Below are 22898 nucleotides of genomic sequence, written 5' to 3'. Positions count from 1 at the left end.
ACAGTGTAGTATATACTGTCCCCCATGACACCCCCCCCCCCCCCCCCCCCCCCAAAGTGGGTTTAGTACCGATAAACGCTTAAAAGATTTGCGCCGCGGTTTTGCCCGCGGCACAGCGTTGGCCCCGCACACTGTCACCTTTTTCACCTTGGGCCTGTTTGCATGCCTGTGTTCTGTATTGATTGAAATATTTATTTACAATTTGCAGAATTACAGTACATTTCAAGCACAAACTAAATACAAAGACTGTGAGTGGACGACCCAATTAAGCATTACTCTTGTCTACAAGAGGGTCCACCATGTTCAATTCATCAAAACATTTAGAGACGTACAAATAGGCACTTCTATTTAGCCAAAGAACAGAACAGGAATTCATCATAAAGGAAGTAAAAAAAGGGAAAAGAAACATATACAGTGAGGGGGAAAAGGGGTGTGGGGGGGGGGGGGGGGGGGGATTCAAATTTGACGGGGGCCAGTTTCGAATTGCAGCCGTCCGTAGGTGCCCTTTGAAGGAGTCAAGGGATTTGCATGTCTTAATGACTGTTTGTAGGGCGTATGTAGTCCAAACATGACTAATCAACCCATGAATCGAACAACACAGTTGTTAAGTAAATATGATTTGTTTATATCGTTACACAATGCACACCATTAACTTCTAGTCTAGTCCAAGTCAAGTCCTGTAAAATCTGTTTATTTGGCATAACTATTATTGTGAGTTACACAAGTTTGTGTGAAATGTCACAAATCAAACATACATGAATGCATCCGACAGTGATATTTAATAATTATCTATATTACATTACATTTACACACATGTATTTGTACAGCACTTTTCATGACATGAAGTTCAGCTCAAAGAGCTTTACAGAGCAAAATATGTACAGGTTCACAAAGGTTCTCATCAATCTGTAGATTAACATTGGAATGAGTGGGGCTCTTGGGGGTTCCCGCCCCAACATGGCTTAATTAAATGCAAATGACTTACAGATCTTTAAGGAGAGACTGCTCGTATTCCTGGAGAGCTTTGTGCAAAGTGTCTTTGGCTGTGCTGGAGGTCAGGAGAGCGTAGATTGCCCTCATCTTGTCCTGAGTGGTGGGATTGGACATCACATTGCTGTAGCCCTCACTGTCTAGGATGTCCTCCTCAAAGAGTACATCTAGGATGGGACCCACGTTCCTCACCTTGTCAACCAGGAAACGCCGATGTTGGTCCACAAAGTGTTTCGCTGAAGTTAAGGAGGATTGAACGTTGAGTTGTTGGTTTTCATTTGACATTGTTTTAAAATGGAAAGTGCCATATAGGAGCTAACAATTCTTATTCTAAAAATTGCAGTAAAGTGATACAGTTTGTGCTGGTAGTATATATATATATATATATATATATATATATACACACACAGTGTGTGTGCGTTATAGATATCGTTATAGATCGTTGCTGCAGAAATCTCTTATCTCCTTATTTAAACGTGTTTGTTCATGAATTAACGTCCTACTTGACCTCACTACAACGTCACGCTAAAACATCCAAAGTAACAACAGATCTACAAGCTAGAGACTCACCTGGTATGGAAGTAACAACAGATCTACAAGCTAGAGACTCACCTGGTATGGAAGTAACAACAGATCTACAAGCTAGAGACTCACCTGGTATGGAAGCAGCTGCTCCTGTAGATTGTGCTGGTATGGAAGCAGCCGCTCCTGTAGATTGTGCTGCAAGACATAAAAGTGTTCAAATTATGAACAGAAACGAACCATTGAGGCCCATCTCACCGCAGTGAAATAGCACGGACTGGCAAGTCCCGACATAAACCCCCACAATCCCTACATGTTACACTACTACTGTTTAAGTCCCTACATAAACCCCCACAATCCCTACATGTTACACTACTACTGTTTAAGTCCCGACATAAACCCCCACAATCCCTACATGTTACACTACTACTGTTTAAGTCCCTACATAAACCCCCACAATCCCTACGTATTACACTACTACTGTTTAAGTCCCGACATAAACCCCCACAATCCCTACCTATTACACTACTACTGTTTAAGTCCCTACATAAACCCCCACAATCCCTACATGTTACACTGCTACTGTTCAAGTCCCTACATAAACCCCCACAATCCCTACATGTTACACTGCTACTGTTCAAGTCCCTACATAAACCCCCACAATCCCTACATGTTACACTACTACTGTTCAAGTCCCTACATAAACCCCCACAATCCCTACGTATTACACTACTACTGTTTAAGTCCCTACATAAACCCCCACAATCCCTACATGTTACACTACTACTGTTTTGACCGCGACAGATTGCTATTTCACCGCGTGAGGGAGAGGGAGAGTGAGATCGGGTTTGACATGATTTACGATTCGGTTGCAACTCGACCGGGCTGAGTCGGCTCTACCGAACTTCACAAAGTTCCACGCGACAACGGGCGCGCTTCAGCGTGCTCGGTGGTAGGTTGTTAAAAGGCCACCAGTAGGTCTGTGATATAAACTGGGGCTAGGCCCAGTGTTGCCAACTTAGCGGATTTGTCGCCATATTTAGCTTCTTTCCAGACACCCCTAGCGACTGAATTAGTGAAAAGCTTCTGGCGAGAAATCTAGCTTTTTTTCCCTGGTGAATTGGGGACAAATCGTGTTGACAGGCGCCAGATATGCGCCAGAGATAAAATCCCAATTTATTTTTCTCAGCCTCAAATTCTCTCTAAATTGGCAAAACTAAAAGTGGTCGGCGCGTCTGGCTCACAGCAGGCTCAGTGGCTTCCTCGGCTCGGTTATGTGCACACTGCACAGACTGTCTACCAGTGCTTCCCATAGAGTATTAAAAGGATAGAGACTAAACTAGCGCGAAGCTCCGCCCCCTCCGCTATTCATGTCAGTGGAAGTTGCTCAGTGGCGTTTTGAAGCACCCGGAAGGCTGCCGGAAGTACCGTCTTTTCGCTGATTCAGCATTTCACTTCCGCATTTGGACACCAAATTTTGGTGTCCAAATGCGGAAGTGCACCCAGAGTGCACCTGGGCTTTACATTGGGCGCTCGGTTGCACGGGGTTTCCTCGTCAAGAATCCACGGGTCCGCCTGCAGTCCTTCCTCTTACCACTAGGGACCAGCGCTTCAACATTGGAGTGCCTAGCTGGCCCCTTGGGTGCTTCCTCCTTTCTTGCTCTGCCTAGGCGAGTGCGCTCCGGTGCGGTATTTCTGAACGCGCCCCTCGAGCTCGACAGAGCAAGAAAGGAGGAAGCACTGGCAGCTCAGTTTAGTCTGCTAGTAAAAATAAAATACACACTCTGATGCATAAAGTATTAATCTTCTAATTCTTGTATGGATCGGAACAAAATAGCGTTCTAAACGTTAGTTGAATTGAGGTATGTTTTTTTATATTACAATGAGTTTAAACGAGCAGCGAATTTTCTGAGTTCAGACCACAGCACAGAGTGCCTCTGCAGCTGCTGCGTCGGAAAATAAATCAGATATGGTCTGAAGCTGTCTGGAGATGCTTGCTATCAGCACAAGCTGCCTGACACTGTTTTGAGGCAGTTTGGCACATCAGCAGTGTACTCTTTCAAATCAGCTCCTCAAGCAGCCACAGCAACAACATGTATTGGGATTATTGATGTCAGTTTGATGTGAAGTTTCATGGTGATATCCAACTTTGTCACGTATCAGCAAGAGATGATACAAACTAACTTAAACTAAGTGCACATAAATGACAATTTTTTTTCTGGGCTGGCTACATATTTTCGTTGCTAGGGGCACCTAAAAGTCGCTAGGGACGCAAAAAAGTCGCTAGGGGCGGCGCGCGCTACACGCGCGCATATCCCACCCCTGGCGACTTTTAGCTACTTTTCGAGGAACCACTAGCTACTTCCGTTACTGGAGAGTTGGCAACACTGGCTAGGCCATTTAGTGCTTTATAGGTTGTTAAAAGGCCACCAGTAGGTCTGTGATATAAACTGGGGCTATAGGCCATTTAGTGCTTTATAGGTTGTTAAAAGGATTTTAAAATGGATTCTGGATTCGATAGGGAGCCAGTGGAGTTCTGCCAGCTCTGCGGTTTGTATTGGTGAGAATTCTAGCGGCTGTATTCTATTTAATTAATTAATTAATTGTAGTTTGTGAATAGAGGAACAGTTAAAGGTAGTGTACAGTCCATTACAGTAGTAAATGAGGAGATAGGGGCCCCTATGAGGAGGGGCCCCTATGAGGAGTATTTCAGTGTCAGTGTAATATGTATGGATTTGGGGGTTTTCCAGGTGTGTGTATTTGAATTGCCAATCTGTGCCATTTCACGGTATTTGGGTGAGACCGGCTTGCTACATCCCAAGGTTGAATGAAAGTCCATAACTTTACCTTCCAGGGTAATGTCTTGCTGCCAGACCAGGCCAGAGTCGGGGCTCAGTAATTCCATTTTGAAGTTTTCTGCATTGACGTCCATAGACACCAGGAACGTTGGATGGTAATTTGGTCCATAGTCTTCAAAATAAGGTGCATCCTGAAAACAGAGACCTTTTTTAGTGATTTAGTGATTAGACAGTAGTGATTATAGTTGTATCCTAATGGTAGTAGTGCTACAGTAGTGATTATAGTTGTATACTAATGGTAGTATTGGTAGTAGTGCTTGCTAGGTAGTGATTGTAGCAGCAGTAATAATATTAGTATTGGTAGTCGAGTTGTAATAATAATAATAATAATAATAGCTTGAATTTATATAGCGCTTTTCATGAACCCAAGGACGCTTTACAAAATGTACCAACAACAATCAAAAACGACATGCCATAAGCCTGAGAGAATAAATGTATTTTGTAGTGGTTATACTAGTAATAATGTTAGTAGTGGCGAAGGAGTGAAAATAACAGTTTCCTTGACTCACACTGCTTTACCATACAATAAACAGACAACGTAGGTTTAATACGTAGCCTACCTCAGGTTGTACTCTCTGTGAAGGACACACTGACAGACTGTAGGTTTAATACGTACCTCAGGTTGTACTCTCTGTGAAGGACACACTGACAGACTGTAGGTTTAATACGTACCTCAGGTTGTACTCTCTGTGAAGGACACACTGACAGACTGTAGGTTTAATACGTACCTCAGGTTGTACTCTCTGTGAAGGACACACTGACAGACTGTAGGTTTAATACGTACCTCAGGTTGTACTCTCTGTGAAGGACACACTGACAGACTGTAGGTTTAATACGTACCTCAGGTTGTACTCTCTGTGAAGGACACACTGACAGACTGTAGGTTTAATACGTACCTCAGGTTGTACTTTCTGTGAAGGACACACTGACAGACGGTAGCGTTGGTCTGGGATGAGAACACAGTTGGCGATGACCGGCTCGATGCGTTGCTTGTTTTCATGAACTCCCTTCACCTATAATGACACCAACACAGTTTGATCAGATGGTTCATTCATAGTGGCCGGTATCAGGTATGGAGGCAGAGCTGACATTTCTCAGGAGCCAAATGAAAGGACCCCCCCCTAAGCCAGTGGTTCCCAAAGTGGGCTCCGAGGACCCCTAGGGGTCCTTGAGGGAGTTCCAGGGGGTCCCCAGCTAAATGATAGTTAGGAACCAAATGGACCCTTATGGCTCTGTTAAATTAACATTGGTTTTACAATGCAAATTGGGGGTCCCAGAGTTAGAAATGCCATTAAATGGGGGGTCCGTAGGCACATTACTTAACGGATATATTTACCTCTCTGTAAGGCACATACTTAACAGATATATTTACCTCTCTGTAAGACACATTACTTAACAGATATATTTACCTCTCTGTAAGGCACATTACTTAACAGATATATTTACCTCTCTGTAAGACACATTACTTAACACATATATTTACCTCTCTGTAAGACACATTACTTAACACATATATTTACCTCTCTGTAAGGCACATTACTTAACAGATATATTTACCTCTCTGTAAGGCACATTACTTAACAGATATATTTACCTCTCTGTAAGACACATTACTTAACAGATACATTTACCTCTCTGTAAGGCACATTACTTAACAGATATATTTACCTCTCTGTAAGACACATTACTTAACAGATATATTTACCTCTCTGTAAGACACATTACTTAACAGATATATATTACCTCTCTGTAAGACACATTACTTAACAGATATATTTACCTCTCTGTAAGGCACATTACTTAACAGATATATTTACCTCTCTGTAAGACACATTACTTAACAGATATATATTACCTCTCTGTAAGGCACATTACTTAACAGATATATTTACCTCTCTGTAAGGCACATTACGTAACAGATATATTTACCTCTCTGTAAGGCACATTACGTAACAGATATATTTACCTCTGTAAGACACATTACGTAACAGATATATATTACCTCTCTGTAAGACACATTACTTAACAGATATATTTACCTCTCTGTAAGGCACATTACTTAACAGATATATTTACCTCTCTGTAAGGCACATTACTTAACAGATATATTTACCTCTCTGTAAGACACATTACTTAACAGATATATTTACCTCTCCGTAAGGCACATTACTTAACAGATATATTTACCTCTCTGTAAGGCACATTACTTAACAGATATATTTACCTCTCTGTAAGGCACATTACTTAACAGATATATTTACCTCTCTGTAAGACATTACTTAACAGATATATTTACCTCTCTGTAAGGCACATTACTTAACAGATATATTTACCTCTCTGTAAGACACATTACTTAACAGATATATTTACCTCTCTGTAAGGCACATTACTTAACAGATATATTTACCTCTCTGTAAGACACATTACTTAACGGATATATTTACCTCTCTGTAAGACACATTACTTAACAGATATATTTACCTCTCTGTAAGTCACATTACTTAACAGATATATTTACCTCTCTGTAAGGCACATTACTTAACAGATATATTTACCTCTCTGTAAGGCACATTACTTAACAGATATATTTACCTCTCTGTAAGGCACATTACTGGGCAGCAGTAACACACTCATCGTCCTCCGTATCAGTGACTCTTGACGGAACAGCAACACCTGAGAACGTTGTTGAAAGTAGCTCAAGACTCTTTTCAGGAGCCCAAAGAGAGACAGATGGTTCACATTTACAACCACATGAGTCTGGGTCACTCTCTGCGGTTGTAAGAGTTCCGGACCCTCGTCTGTGATGTGGGCCACGGACAGATCACCTGTGGGGGAAATAACATAACGTTATAGATTCCACTCCATGTAAACCAAATCTGAACACAATGTCTAAACCACTTCACCCTCCGCTAAGCCCCACCCACTCCACTCTGTGCTTCTCACTCATTGACTTACTTGTTATATGATGGATTTCTCCAAATGAACAATATATCATTTTAGTAGCAATTAAGAGCTTCAATGTCAACCAGGCCTGCAGTAGGCTATGAACTGGAACATTTAAATCTAGATATAGATATAGACACCAGGTGGCTGTTAGCTTTGTTCGCGCCATGCCCGTCCGCACAACTTCTCGTCTTTGCATTGACTTTGTATGTAATCACGCCGCTCTGACCATCCAAGTCTCAACAGTGACTCACCAGGTGTGATGTCACAGTGTGGCAGGTGTAGCTAACTCACCACGTGTGATGTCACAGTGTGGCAGGTGTAGCTATAACTCACCAGGTGTGATGTCACAGTGTGACAGGTGTAGCTAACTCACCACGTGTGATGTCACAGTGTGGCAGGTGTAGCTATAACTCACCAGGTGTGATGTCAGTGTGGCAGGTGTAGCTATAACTCACCAGGTGTGATGTCACAGTGTGGCAGGTGTAGCTGGCAGATAGACTTCTGAGGACACTGGATGTCAAACAGAGGACCTGCAGGAGTCCTTCCTGTTGGCTGGAACCATCTCTCCTCCCACTGAACAGTCCTGTAGAGGACCTCTCCTTCGCCTGTCGTTTCAAACACCAATGCTGTCTCGCTGCACTGGAACAGCCCGGACCTGGCGAACTTGAACCTGTGACCGGTGGTGAAAAAACAAGTACTAAGTGAAAGTATAAACACTGCAATGTAGACGTACTCCGTTACAAGTAGAAGTCCAGTATTCAAAATGTACTCGAGTGAAAGTACAAAAGTATTGGCATAAAAACGCTAAGACATTCCAGGTGACTAAAATGTGACTAATACTGAAATAGAAATTTGCTGCCAAAAACAACAGTGGTTGACTGTCCTGTGTTTAGGATAACTGACCTGTACTGATTGGTTGACTAGGATAACTGACCTGTACTGATTGGTTGACTAGGATAACTCACCTGTAGTGATTGGTTGACTAGGATAACTGACCTGTACTGATTGGTTGACTAGGATAACTCACCTGTACTGATTGGTTGACTAGGATAACTGACCTGCACTGATTGGTTGACTATAGGATAACTCACCTGTACTGATTGGTCGACTGCTCTGCGTGCACACTGGGTTCAAAATGGCTCTGAAAGACACAACAAAGCAGACAGGAAACGATCAGTGTCTTTCCTGGTGTTCAGTCACTGTGATTATTGTGCAGAGCAGATGGTTCTGTCTTCACTGTGTCCATGTTGGAATGATGGAGTCTAGAGGGTTCTGTCCTCACTGTGTCCATGTTGGAATGATGGAGTCTAGAGGGTTCTGTCCTCACTGTGTCCATGTTGGAATGATGGAGTCTAGAGGGTTCTGTACTCACTATGTCCATGTTGGAATGATGGAGTCTAGAGGGTTCTGTCCTCACTATGTCCATGTTGGAATGATGAAGTCTAGAGGGTTCTGTCCTCACTATGTCCATGTTGGAATGATGGAGTCTAGAGGGTTCTGTCCTCACTATGTCCATGTTGGAATGATGGAGTCTAGAGGGTTCTGTCCTCACTATGTCCATGTTGGAATGATGGAGTCTAGAGGGTTCTGTACTCACTATGTCCATGTTGGAATGATGGAGTCTAGAGGGTTCTGTACTCACTATGTCCATGTTGGAATGATGGACTCCAGAGGGTTCTGTACTCACTATGTCCATGTTGGAATGATGGAGTCTAGAGGGTTCTGTACTCACTATGTCCATGTTGGAATGATGGAGTCTAGAGGGTTCTGTACTCACTATGTCCATGTTGGAATGATGGAGTCTAGAGGGTTCTGTACTCACTATGTCCATGTTGGAATGATGGAGTCTAGAGGGTTCTGTACTCACTATGTCCATGTTGGAATGATGGAGTCTAGAGGGTTCTGTACTCACTATGTCCATGTTGGAATGATGGAGTCTAGAGGGTTCTGTACTCACTATGTCCATGTTGGAATGATGGACTCCAGAGGGTTCTGTACTCACTATGTCCATGTTGGAATGATGGAGTCTAGAGGGTTCTGTACTCACTATGTCCATGTTGGAATGATGGAGTCTAGAGGGTTCTGTACTCACTATGTCCATGTTGGAATGATGGAGTCTAGAGGGTTCTGTCCTCACTATGTCCATGTTGGAATGATGGAGTCTAGAGGGTTCTGTACTCACTGTGTCCATGTTGGAATGATGGAGTCTAGAGGGTTCTGTACTCACTGTGTCCATGTTGGAATGATGGAGTCTAGAGGGTTCTGTACTCACTATGTCCATGTTGGAATGATGGAGTCTAGACACACACACACACACACACACACACACACACACACACACACACACACACACACACACACACACACAATCAATTATAGGTTCCAATGTTAACTTCATGCTAAACAGATTTGTGTGTGTGTGTGTGTGTGTGTGTGTGTGTGGGTCCCATTATGATTATTATGGAGGTCCCATAATAACACTTCACCCGACAGTGACGATCTTCTTTATTACATTTTAATTGTATTGAGTCTTAATTTAGTCGACTAAGACTAGACTAAGACTAAATAATGTACAAATGACTAAAATAGGACTACAATTAAATGTATACTTACTGCTCACACAGACACGCTGAGGAGGAGGAGAAGGAGGGTAACAAGAACCCAGCATAGAGAGGTCCAGTGGACGTGGTCTGGAAGGTGTACAGGTGTCTCAGTGAGTCAGAGCACACTGCGTAGAAGGACAGAGTCCCAGCGGGACGGTCCACATACACTGATACTCTGTTGGAGCCTTTAGAGGCTCTGACAGGGAGGACAGTCCTCGTTCTGTTGTGGTAGACACGGTAACTGGAACCACCATCACAGGTCAGACTCCAGGACTTATCATTCCATCCAAACACACAGTCAGCACCACCTCCTTTCCTGTTGATTGTTCCGTCAGCCACTGCTATAGAAACCGTTCCACTGCACTCTACCTCCCAGGAACAGCGTCCAGTCACACTCTGTGAACTCAGAACTTGTTCCCAGACATCAAACCTGTCTGGGTGATCAGGAGGACGCTGACCCCCTGACCTCTGTGACCCCCGTGTGACCTTCCTGTTGTCCTCAGACAGAGAGAGGTCACAGTGTGCTGTGTTTGAGTCCAGTGTGAGAGGCTGGAAATCTGATGAGAAAACAACACAGTAAACATTAAATACATCATTCACTGACTGACACTAGCATGCACACACACACACACACACACACACACACACACACACACACACACACACACACACACACACACTGATCTACAAACTCACTGCAGTATTAATTTTGGCAACAGATTTAGTCCTATTTTAGTCATTTCTACATTATTTAGTCTTAGCCTAGTCTTAGTCGACTAAATTAAGACTCGATACAATTAAAATGTAATAAAGAGATCGTCACTGTCAGAGTCCAACCACCAGGGGGCAGAATGTCTCTGCACCCCTGGGCAGAGACATTCTACAGTGTGATTTTATTTGAACTGAGGACCCCAAAAATAATCATATTTGAACTGGAGACCCCCAAAATAATCATATTTTAACTGAGGACCCCCCAAAATAATCATATTTGAACTGGAGACCCCCCAAAATAATCATATACGTCCAGTTTGAACTGAGGACCCCCCCAAAATAATCAACATTGACAAGCACTTGGAATTGTAGGCATTCCATTTAGTTTGAGGCATTGTGAGCTTGTAGATCTGCTATTTTCACAATACTTTCCACTTTCTTACAGTATTTGACATTTTTTGGCCATCTGGGGACCCCCCCCCCCCCCCCCACCTGTCTGTCTCTATGTGTCTGTCTTTCGGTGTACCTGTCTGTCTCTCTGTGTTACTGTGTACCCGTCTGTCTCTCTGTGTACCTGTCTGTCTCTCTGTGTTACTGTCTGTCTCTATGTGTACCTGTCTGTCTCTATGTGTCTGTCTCTCTGTGTAACTGTCTGTCTCTCTGTCTACCTGTCTGTCTCTCTGAGTACCTGTCTGTCTCTCTGTGTTACTGTCTGTCTCTCTGTGTACCTGTCTGTCTCTCTGTGTACCTGTCTGTCTCTCTGTGTTACTGTGTACCTGTCTGTCTCTCTGTGTACCTGTCTGTCTGTGTGTACCTGTCTGTCTCTCTGTGTGCCTGTCTGTCTCTCTGTGTACCTGTCTGTCTCTCTGTGTACCTGTCTGTCTCTGTGTGTACCTGTCTGTCTCTGTGTGTACCTGTCTGTGTTACTGTGTACCTGTCTGTGTTACTGTGTACCTGTCTGTCTCTGTGTGTACCTGTCTGTCTCTCTGTGTTACTGTGTACCTGTCTGTCTCTATGTGTACCTGTCTGTCTCTGTGTGTACCTGTCTGTATCTCTGTGTACCCGTCTGTGTTACTGTGTACCTGTATATCTCTGTGTGTACCTGTCTGTATCTCTGTGTACCTGTCTGTGCTACTGTGTACCTGTCTGTCTCTCTGTGTATGTGTCGTCTAACACGCGGTAACAAACTATTTTCCCCCCCAAAATAATCAAAGTACAGCATAGAGCACAGTATACTACAATACAGTACAGAGCACAGTACACTACAATACAGTACAGAGCACAGTACACTACAATACAGTACAGTACAGAGCACAGTACACTACAATACAGTACAGTACAGAGCACAGTGCAGTACAGTAACTATAACAGTAAATGTATAGTTGCACTGCTCAGTTCACACAGGTGTGATTTATATTTCCGGTTGTCTTGTATGTTGTTAAATGGAGCGTGGAACCATGCCAATGACCGACACTGGAGATCACTTGTGACTTTCAAACCAAAATGAGATCCACCTGTGATCTGCACACATCACGGCTCTGCACCACCTTTCATGCATCGCACGTCAGAACTGAACTTATGCCAATATAGACAAAATACATGTTGTTTACGACCAGGTTAGTGAATGAGGCCCATTGTTTCTGTCAGACCACATGACCTCATCTTGATGTGTTAAGGACCAGGGGCCTATTTCACGAAACTTGGATTAGAGATTAACACATATTTAACACCAGCACCAACAACCAACAACAGAGATTTAACACATATCCTGGCTTAATATATCCTGGATCAGTGCTTAACCGGTTTCATGAAAGATGGTTGATCTTGCCAGATTAACTTAACCAGTTAACCTGGATATGTTGAGGCTTGATTCGGTTTCATGAAAGGGATGCTACATAAGTTACCATGGGAACTTATGCTTTGGACTTAGCCTGCTCCGGACCAGGCTAACAGCCAGGTTTAACCTAATCCTGATGTCTTTACTGTTCATTAAGCAGTCAAACTGATCACAAACCAATGATGTTTTCCAGATTTATTCAATTATTATGGGTTTATGTTGCCTTATTTGTATCGGTCTGCATTAAAGGACTAATTTAAGCACTATATAAAATCAAATAACCAAAATATATAGGCTGCACAACATCATGACAGCTTGTGAGCTTGTAGATCAGCTGCTTTTGGTGAATGTTCCCCATGAATAGGTTTGCTGTCGTGCAAGTGCACGGTTAAGAAGAATTATTATTATTATTATTTTTTTTGTAAAAGTGAAAACCACTAAATATTACCATTACTCATTGGTTTACAACATATTACCATTATAACGTTTCACCCATAGTCCTACATACTTACACCTAGAAACCCCATTCAAACCTATTTAGGTTCATCCTACGGTGGACTGAAAAGGAATCTTTGAAATGTTTCATAGTTTTAGAAATATAGTGCTTTCAAATTTGAGACATTTATAGGCTCAAATTATGATGGAATAATACATTCTGAAAAATCGGTATTGCCATGCAATCGTGACACTACAGTGCATGCAGACAGTTAGACAGACAGACTTAATGTAATGTAACATTTCATGGCGCACAATACATGTAGATTAGTAGGATATAATTCCATACCGTACCGAATCCGGAGCGCACTCGCCTATTAGTTTGGCGTTTGCATTGCACAAATGAGCTCAGTGCGCTATTTCGAGAAAGTGCCCTTAAAGTTTAAGCTCGTTTGGAACTATAGCTCACCCTCCACAACTCGGGGCTATAGGTTCACTGAATTATATATTTATGGACTTCGACTATAGGCCTATATATATAATATGCTTTACAATTTACGCGTTCAATCTGTCGGCAATATTTTGCTCTCTCCCTCGCCTTGTTAATGGCGCTTGTATTTCCCTTTTTTTTTATTATTTCCTTGGCTTCCTCGTATAGTATATCATAAGATGTTCTTGCTCCTCATCGGTGAAAGCCGCAGCTCTCCCTGCAGATTTGCTCGCCTCGCTCATGATTGGTCTCGCTCAAGAAATCTATGATCGGCATCATGGCTTTTCAAGGAATGCGTGCACGCGCTTTTAAGCGAGGCTTGCTGAGACCGGCTCGCCAAATCCGCCAATTCTGAGCCTCGCTTGGCTTTAGTGGAACGGAATAAACCAGGCTGTAAAGATGAGGATTTAAAAAGCCTCGCTTTGGCCTATATCCTGGATTAGTTAATCCAAGATTCGTGAAATAGGCCCCAGGCCAAGAGCAGAGAGTAGAGAGCACAAGAGTTTTCAGGACAACATCAACCAAGTATACAGTATATAAAATATAAAATGTTAATGTAGACACAGATACTCACGTTTTGTAATCAGTTGACTCAGTTGAGGATTAGTAAGCCAATCTTCTCCTCCATGTTTCACTCTGTAGGAAGTAGAACAACAATGCATCAATGTCTGACTGTCTAACACAACGTCTCCACTAGCTGACACTACAGTGTTTCACTCTGTAGGAAGTAGAACAACAATGCATCAATGTCTGACTGTCTAACACAACGTCTCCACTAGCTGACACTACAGTGTTTCACTCTGTAGGAAGTAGAACAACAATGCATCAATGTCTAACTGTCTAACACAACGTCTCCACTAGCTGACACTACAGTGTTTCACTCTGTAGGAAGTAGAACAACAATGCATCAATGTCTAACTGTCTAGCACAACGTCTCCACTAGCTGACACTACAGTGTTTCACTCTGTAGGAAGTAGAACAACAATGCATCAATGTCTGACTGTCTAACACAACGTCTCCACTAGCTGACACTACAGTGTTTCACTCTGTAGGAAGTAGAACAACAATGCATCAATGTCTGACTGTCTAACACAACGTCTCCACTAGCTGACACTACAGTGTTTCACTCTGTAGGAAGTAGAACAACAATGCATCAATGTCTAACTGTCTAACACAACGTCTCCACTAGCTGACACTACAGTGTTTCTCCTGTCATTATCTTGGCCCTGCAGCTCATCCAGACATAGTCACTGCTGCCCAGTTTGGATCTCATCACCTCCTCAGACTCCACCTTAACCCCTATAGCACTCCACTGTCCTTTTATACCTTTGAGGCACTGCATTGTGTTGTTGTTCTTCTCATGATTTGTGACTTTGGGCTGTATCGTATCCCATGCCTTACCCGCAAGCATTAAACACTTTACGTGAATTACTCATTTAGGAGCTTCCACTATGCGTAAACGTTATCTTGCGGCCACACAACCCACTATACATGTTTGCGGCTGGAGGTGTGTCTGTACGCGTGTTGATGCGCTTTCCCTATATTTGCTATCTCATGCACACAGGTTTAGGACAACGGAAATCGTCTCTTCAAACCACCCGTAATGTGAACACACACAACAACCCTCTGTATCTAATTTAAATGTATTCCAAGGCAGCATGCGTTGCTCTTCCATAAGGTTCACTCCAGGTATAATGGATTATGGTACCTGGCACACTGATTGGTTTAAGTTGCGTAACGCCCAAACCACACCTATGCATAATGTAACGGGTAGCGGAGGTGTTTTAAGGATTTAAACTGTGGCATAAGATAGCTAATTTAATGGGGGAACGCCTCTTACACAATGCTAAATCCCCAAATTACGGAGAAAGTGCCCCTGACGCAAGATAGGGCCCTTTGTGTCAGAGATACACTGTTAAGGGAAACACTGCACTGTCCAACATGGACACAGCCCAAGTCTACTCACTGTCCAACATGGACACAGCCCAAGTCTACTCACTGTCCAACATGGACATAGCCCAAGTCTACTCACTGTCCAACATGGACACAGCCCAAGTCTACTCACTTGCAGTTCTCCAGAACTGAATCATTCACCACGTTGAGGCTCAGGTCCAACTCTCTTAGGGTGGGATTAGAGCTTACAGCTGAGGCCAGAGCTTCACAGCATCTCTCTGACAGGCCGCAGTGAGCCAGTCTGAAACACCAGATTAAAACATACATAAATAAATGAATGAATTCATTAATAAATGTTTAATTCGCCGTTTTTTAATAATTATAAAATATCGGATTTGTCGTGGACATATTATTAACCCATTTTGGGCGGGAACCCATTTTGGTGTTAGCATCGTGTCGTGCTTTAGCTATTGAAAAATAACAGATCTACAAGCTCATAGCGCGCCACCGAGTGGCGCGCTATGAGCTTGTAGGTCCGCTATTTTTTTTTAATCGAAGAGCGACTGACATAGAAGACATTTTTAGAATCTGATCTCAGGTCAGAATGAAAACTGTCAGGATGCAGAAGACATTTTTAGAATCTGATCTCAGGTCAGAATGAAAACTGTCAGGATGTAGAAGACATTTTTAGAATCTGATCTCAGGTCAGAATGGGTTAAGAAACTTGATAACTACTTGATAACGGGTCGCAAGACAAAAATAGCAGATCTACAAACTCCTCAACGCGTTGTGAGAAACTCTGTTATATGATGAAGTAGCCGATACATTCGCCTTAAAGAGATTTTACACTTTGAAACATGTTTGGGGTAATTTTAACGTCTACTCAGGCACATAGGCTTGGGTTACCATGATATCAAGCTTATTAATACATTCTCACCACAGCATTCATATTATATTAACATAATACAGTACATAATAAAACAGTGATAATTGTCTTTGTCTCTAATATGTCAACAAAATGAAACCATACTTTTGAACCTGGCTTTATCTGATCTTCAGATTTATCGTCCCGGAATGTATGCTAATTAGCGCATATAATGCATAATTTGCATATTTAAACATATCATTTCAGCAATACAAAAAATCTTAGTCTTAATATAATTAATCAACTGGAGAAGTTTCATTGTGATAGATATTAGTTAACTTTTTTCCCCTATTCGCCTACCATGCATGTCTCACCATCAAGCTTATTAATACATTCTCACCACAGCATTCATATTATATTCACATAATACAGTACATAATAAAACAGAAGTGATCATAATAAAAGTGGTAAATGTATCTTACTTTAGAACTTCCAGTCTACAGTGTGGGCTCTTCAGTGAAGCACAGAGCTCCACTAGTCCTGAGTCCTCCAGGTCGTTTTTACTGAGGTCCAGTTCTCTCAAATGGGAAGGATTAGAGCTGAGAGCTGAAGACACAACTTCAACACCTGTCTCACTGAGATTACAGCCAGCAAGTCTGTAAATGCAGATTAAATAAGAGATTATCAAAACAAATGATACCTAGTTCACTGTCATGGAAGTTAACTAAAACATCTCCTATCTAGTTATCCAGACATAAACAGTATTGTGGAATAGACCAGGGGTTCTCAACCTTTTTGGCTGGGGGCCATGTCTCGCGATACAAACACTGCATTTATGCAACTGAATTGCAAATTATTTTTTGGGAAATAATTTGGGGACCCCCAAGGGGTCGCGACCCACGGGTTGAGAACCCCTGGAATAGTATATGGAATAATTTGGCGGAATAATTTGAAGTCAGCCATGTGTTTGGAAAGTCATCTTTTGTATGAACTAGTTCAGTTCACAGTTCAAACATTCAACATTTTGAACTAAAGTTCATGGTTCCAAAAAATGAAAAGTTTTAGTTATTTTTCTTTTTTTCTTTGCTTTTTGTTTTTCTAAATGATTGCCGCAGCCCATAGCCATAGAACTGCAGACTTTATTCCTATTGGGAATAACTTTGGGATTATTAAAGTTACAACTTTTACAATTTCTCCATTAACATTAACCACATTAATTCCTTATTGTATATATTTTTTACATTTTGGAAAAAATTGCTCTTTTGCAATGTGGAATGCCACAGAATTCTAAATCATTTTCCTTGTCCTAATTATGGGCCAACTTGTGAAAGCTGCATGCTTTTATTGTGAAGGCTCTCAGTTCTCAGTTCACAGCCTGCATATCTCCACGTGCTGAAAATAGCTGATCTAGACGCTCACAACGCGTCACGGACGCAACGCGTTGTGGGCTTGTAGATCAGCCATTTTCAGCATGGAACACGTTGTACGACGAAGAATAAATCAGGCATCACTGCGCTTCTGTGGAGGGAGATGTCTTTAGTTGGCCGACCGAGGTGATCATGTATATGGACAAATACCTCCTCGGAGCAAAAATAACAAGCTATTGGAAGATATTTTTCGTGGCACATTATGTTTAATCAAACAAGAATAAGTTTCCAGTGTTTGGGTCGGGAGTCGGGATGTTCTGTGTCTGCGTGCATGACAGGATCCTCATGAAGAAATTGGCAGTAAAGTCAATGTGTTAACTACTAACCGAGCCTTTCTGCAGTTCCTCACAGCTGGGACCAGTCTCCTTCGCCCCTCCTCTGATGCGTTGTATTTGTCCAGGTCCAACTCCTCCAGAACCTCCTCTGACATCTGCAGCATGACGGCCAGAGCTGAACACTGGGTCTCAGACAGTTCCTCTGTTCTGTTCTCTGACTTCAGAAACTTTTGGATCTCCTGATGTAATGAGTTGTCGTTCATCTCCATCAGACAGTGGAAGATGTTGATACATCTGTCAGGAGAGGTGTCACCATGAGTTAACAACGTCTTCAGGTTCTGGATGGCTTTCTGGATCTCCTCGGGATTGTTCTCTGTGTGACCCAGCAGGTCTCCTAACAGACTCTGGTTGGACTCCAGTGAGAGGCCATGAAGGAAGCGGACTAAGAGGTCCAGGTGGCCATTTTTACTCTCCAGGGATTTTTCAACGGCAGCTTTCAGGAAGTCTGAGAGGGAGCTGTTACTGTTGTATTTATCTCCCATGGTAGCTTTCAGGAAGCGGGGGGGGTCCTCGAAAGCTTTCAGGAGGCGGGGGGGGTCCTCGCAGGGGGGGTCCTCGAAAGCTTTCAGGAGGTGGGGGGGGTCCTCGAAAGTGTTCCTCAAAAGGCGGCGGGGGGGGTCCTCGAAAGTGTTCCTCAAAAGGCGGCTGCCTTTTTTTTTTGTATCTCCCAGGAATGGTTTCAGGACCTCCATGTTCTTCTGTGTGAAACAGTGGAACAGGTAGACTGCAGCCAGAAACTCCTGGATGACCAGATGAACAAAGCTGTAGACCGTTTTCTGGAACAGCACACTCTCTGTTTTGAAGATCTGTGTGCACACTCCTGAGTACAGCGCGGTGTCTTTCACATCAAGACCACACTCTTCCAGGTCTTCTTGGTCGAACACGATGCTACTTTTCTTCAGGTGTTTAAACGCCAGCTTGCCCAGCTTCAGAAGAACATCCCTGTCAGTCTTAGTGAGCTGCTGTTGAGTCCCCTTTTCTTTGTCTTTCTTGTTCACATCATGAGTCCCGTCATACTTCTGCTTCTTCGTGTTTGTCTGAACCAACAGGAAGTGGCAGCACATCTCAGTCAGGGTCTTGGGCAGCTGTCCTATCGTGGTGTGTGTCCTCAACATGTCCAGCAGAACGGTAGCAATGATCCAACAGAAGAGTGGGATGTAACACATGATGTGGAGGCTCCTCCATGTCTTCAAGTGTGAGAGGACTCTGTCGGCCAGCTTCTCTTCACTGAATCTCTTCCTGAAGTACTTCTCCTTCTGGGGGTCTGTGAACCCTCGCACTTCTGTCACCATGTCAACACATGCAGGAGGGATCCGATTGGCTGCTGCGGGTCTGGTGGTTATCCAGAGGAGGGCCGAGGGGAGCAGATTCCTCTTGATGAGGTTTGTCAACAGAGCATCCACCGATGATGTCACTGTGACATCAGAGATGATTTCATTTGTGTCGAAGTCCAACGGAGACCTGCTTTCATCGAGGCCATCGAAGATGAAGCAAACTTTCCAGGCAGCGAGCTGCTCTGCTGTGACCTTCTTTAACGTTGGGTGGAAATCATGGATCAGGTTGAGAAGACTGTACCGCTTATCTCTGACCAAGTTCAGCTCCCGGAATGAAAAGGGAACCAGGAGATCTATATCTTGATTCTCCAAATCTCTTGCCCAGTCCAGAGCAAACTTGCGCGCAGAGAATGTTTTTCCGATGCCAGCGATGCCATTGGTCAGAACTGTTTGGCTGGGTTCCTCTCTGCCAGGGAGGATGATCTTAAAGACTTTACAGCAGTCGATTGCATCGTCATGGAAGGTCTTCATGTTGGAAGTTCTCTCAAGCTGTATCACCTCATGTTGGCTATTAACCCCTTCACTCTGTCCCGCTGAGATGTAGAGCTCTGAGTAGGTGCTGGTGACGGAGTCTCCAGACTCTTCCGTCATGTGGTTTTTCACTCCATCAAGACTGTCCAAACTGACCTTCAAACTGACCTTATAATCGTTCAAATCAACCTGCAGACGGACATCTGAAATGAGAAGAACATTTATGTTTAAAACATTAACGTTACATGTTTACAGCACACATTACTAATTAATTACCCCCAGATAATATGCTTTTTGATAAGAAACATTTTGCCAAAGATAACAACACAAGATCAGCTGTTTTTGTCCAGTTGTTGAGTTGACAGATGTTTAGCTTCATTATTTGCACTTAGATATAATTGATACAGACAGATCATTTGACCATTTGTGACCAGATTTGACTGAGAGCCTGCCATCGAGTAGCCTCCAGCTTTTCACCAGAGGAGAAAAACTAATATTTTTGTTTAATCCAAAATTAGTTATTAGCACAGGCAGACTCTTCACTAGAGCATGTTTGAAATAAGTGTCAGAGCTGAAATCGACATGTAAATATGAAATAAATGCTTAAACATGTAGCTAGGTGTAATGTTAGTGTCCACAGAAGACATGTAAATATGAAATTAATGCTTAAACATGTAGCTAGGTGTAATGTTAGAGACCACAGAAGACATGTAAATATGAAATAAATGCTTAAACATGTAGCTAGGTGTAATGTTAGTCCACAGAAGACATGCACTTATGAAATAAATGCTTAAACATGTAGCTATAGGTGTAATGTTAGAGACCACAGAAGACATGTAAATATGAAATAAATGCTTAAACGTGTAGCTAGGTGTAATGGTAGAGACCACAGGAGTGAACCTTTCAAGCCTGTTTTCTCAACTCGCTGTTTCTCTGCAAGACATTAGTCTATAAGCCATATCTCCAAAACTGGTGGGTCAAACTGAACAACCAATATGTCAACTTGAAGCTATGATTCCCTGCTTTCATGACATGGAAATTACAAAAACTCCAATGGGCCCCAGTCAAATGTGGTCACATTTAGTCTGACTATGAATTTTCAATGAGTGCAGATTCTTACTTTGTCCAGGTGTGGTTTGACTGGTTGTCTTCAGTCCAGGTGTGGTTTGACTGGGTGTCTTCAGTCCAGGTGTGGTTTGACTGGGTGTCTTCAGTCCAGGGTTCTGCTCAGTCTCACCATGCCTCTCTCTGTGGACATGATTACATATTTACATCCACATTGGAGCCACCTGGTTCCTATGTAGATCCCAAAATACATCATTGATTGATTGATTCATTATTATATTTTGGGTTGGATATGTGGCTAATAATTAACCAGATAATGTCAGCTAAACGGTTTTTCTATCCCTAGGCTAGTTGTAGTGTGTTATAGTGTATATTGTATAGTGTTATAGTGTATATTGTATAGTGTTATAGTGTATATTGTATAGAATGTTGAGCTTATGAAATTAAGAAAAGGACAACAGAAATATGGTTAAATCAACCTTTTTACAACAAGCAGAACCTCCTCAGAAAATATTTGGCTCTCAAGTTCCAACCTTATTATGATTCATGTTAAAATACAGTCCTATTCGGCTAGGCAAGGCACGTGTTCACACAAAAGGCTAAATCATTCCAAATCATAATATATACAAATATAAAGAATATATATAGGCCCTAGGCAAAGTCATGCTTTGGCTTGGTCTACAAAATTATATTGATAAAAGAACTGGCACACTGAGTTGTCACAGACAGACAGACAATTACAATTTACAATTACAGACAGACACACACACACACACACACACACACACACACACACTTTTCTGGCACAACAGACTGTATGTTCAAATGATAAATTCCACACGTAACAGTGTGTTAGTGTATACTATTGTATACTCTTAGTGTACATTGTACAGTTAGGATTGACATACTGTGTATCTGGAGGTCCAGGTTCATTGAAGTTAGGAGGTCGTCCTTTAGACCAGTCACTCTTCATAGACAGAAGGCTGGGAGTTGGAGACTCTGCTCTGTGGTACAGACATCTGGAATAACATAAATGTTTGTGTGAATGAGGACCGTAGTGTATATATTGTACAGTAGTGTTATAGTGTATATATTGTACAGTGTTATAGTGTATATATTGTACAGCGTTATAGTGTATATATTTTACAGGAGGATTGACCTACTGTGTATCTGGAGGTCCAGGTTCATTGAAGTTAGGAGGAGGTCCTTTAGACCAGTCACTCTTCACAGACAGAAGGCTGGGAGTTGGAGACTCTGCTCTGTGGTACAGACATCTGGAATAACATGAATGTTTGTGTGAATGAAAAAGTTAGTTAAAGGGTTTATAAAGAGGTTTTTGTTTCGTCTCTTGCCATTGCATGACAAGTAAATGAAATGAAATATCAATAAAATAATAGAAACCATACAATCTTACTAAATATACAGTACAATAACAGGTGATATTTTACACACATATATGTTGCATACTGTACACAAATAATTTACACAAATACTGTACACGTATTATAGTGTATATTTAGGGGTGCATTCACATACTTAGCATCAGGAGGTCCAGGTTCATTACTGAAGTCAGGAGGTAGAGGTATAGACGAGTCACTCTTCATAGACATGTAGCTGGTTGTTGGAGACACTGGTCTGTGGACGAGATGTTTGTCAGCTCCCTCCTCCTCTCTCTCCTCACGGAGACTCATCTCTGCTCTGTGGACGAGATGTTTGTCAGCTCCCTCCTCCTCTCCCTCCTCACGGAGACTCATCTCTGCTCTGTGGACGAGATGTTTGTCAGCTCCCTCCTCCTCTCCCTCCTCACGGAGACTCATCTCTGCTCTGTGGACGAGATGTTTGTCAGCTCCCTCCTCCTCTCTCTCCTCACGGAGACTCATCTCTGCTCTGTATTAAACCTGTCAAGATCACATAGTCACAATACACCAGACAACAGTCAATGTGTGCTGTATATACACAATGTGCGGACACTCCCGCACGGCGCGCGCACACACAGCCGCTTTTTCAACTTATATTGTTGTCACAAGAAGATGTCCCTTAACAGTTAACAGGTCGTATTAAGTACAAAAAAAATGCTATTTGTTTAAAAAAAGATTCATATTATATGCCTACCATA

General features: G+C 42.5%; 1 protein-coding gene across 1 annotated transcript; it reads right to left on the bottom strand.

The window, feature by feature from the left end:
* Positions 1-981: 981 nt before the first annotated feature.
* On the bottom strand, positions 982-22662 carry LOC308332466 (NACHT, LRR and PYD domains-containing protein 1a-like; the record flags this gene model as incomplete). The annotated part of the gene is made up of 14 exons (XM_080788372.1): positions 982-1226; positions 1645-1710; positions 4360-4501; positions 5267-5383; positions 6963-7195; positions 7772-7986; positions 9945-10476; positions 15101-15144; positions 15458-15586; positions 17904-19920; positions 20838-20965; positions 21691-21801; positions 21946-22056; positions 22319-22662. 14 exons carry the CDS (start codon positions 22660-22662, stop codon positions 982-984), a joined length of 4434 nt encoding a protein of 1477 aa, XP_080644498.1.
* Between the last annotated feature and the right edge of the window lie 236 nt (positions 22663-22898).

The sequence above is a fragment of the Protomyctophum bolini genome, assembly GCF_963924005.1.
Source record: "Protomyctophum bolini genome assembly, chromosome: 17".
In the NCBI taxonomy this organism is placed as follows: domain Eukaryota; kingdom Metazoa; phylum Chordata; class Actinopteri; order Myctophiformes; family Myctophidae; genus Protomyctophum; species Protomyctophum bolini.
The sequence above is the reverse complement of the archived record's forward strand: the minus strand, read 5'-3'. Positions and strand labels throughout refer to the sequence as shown.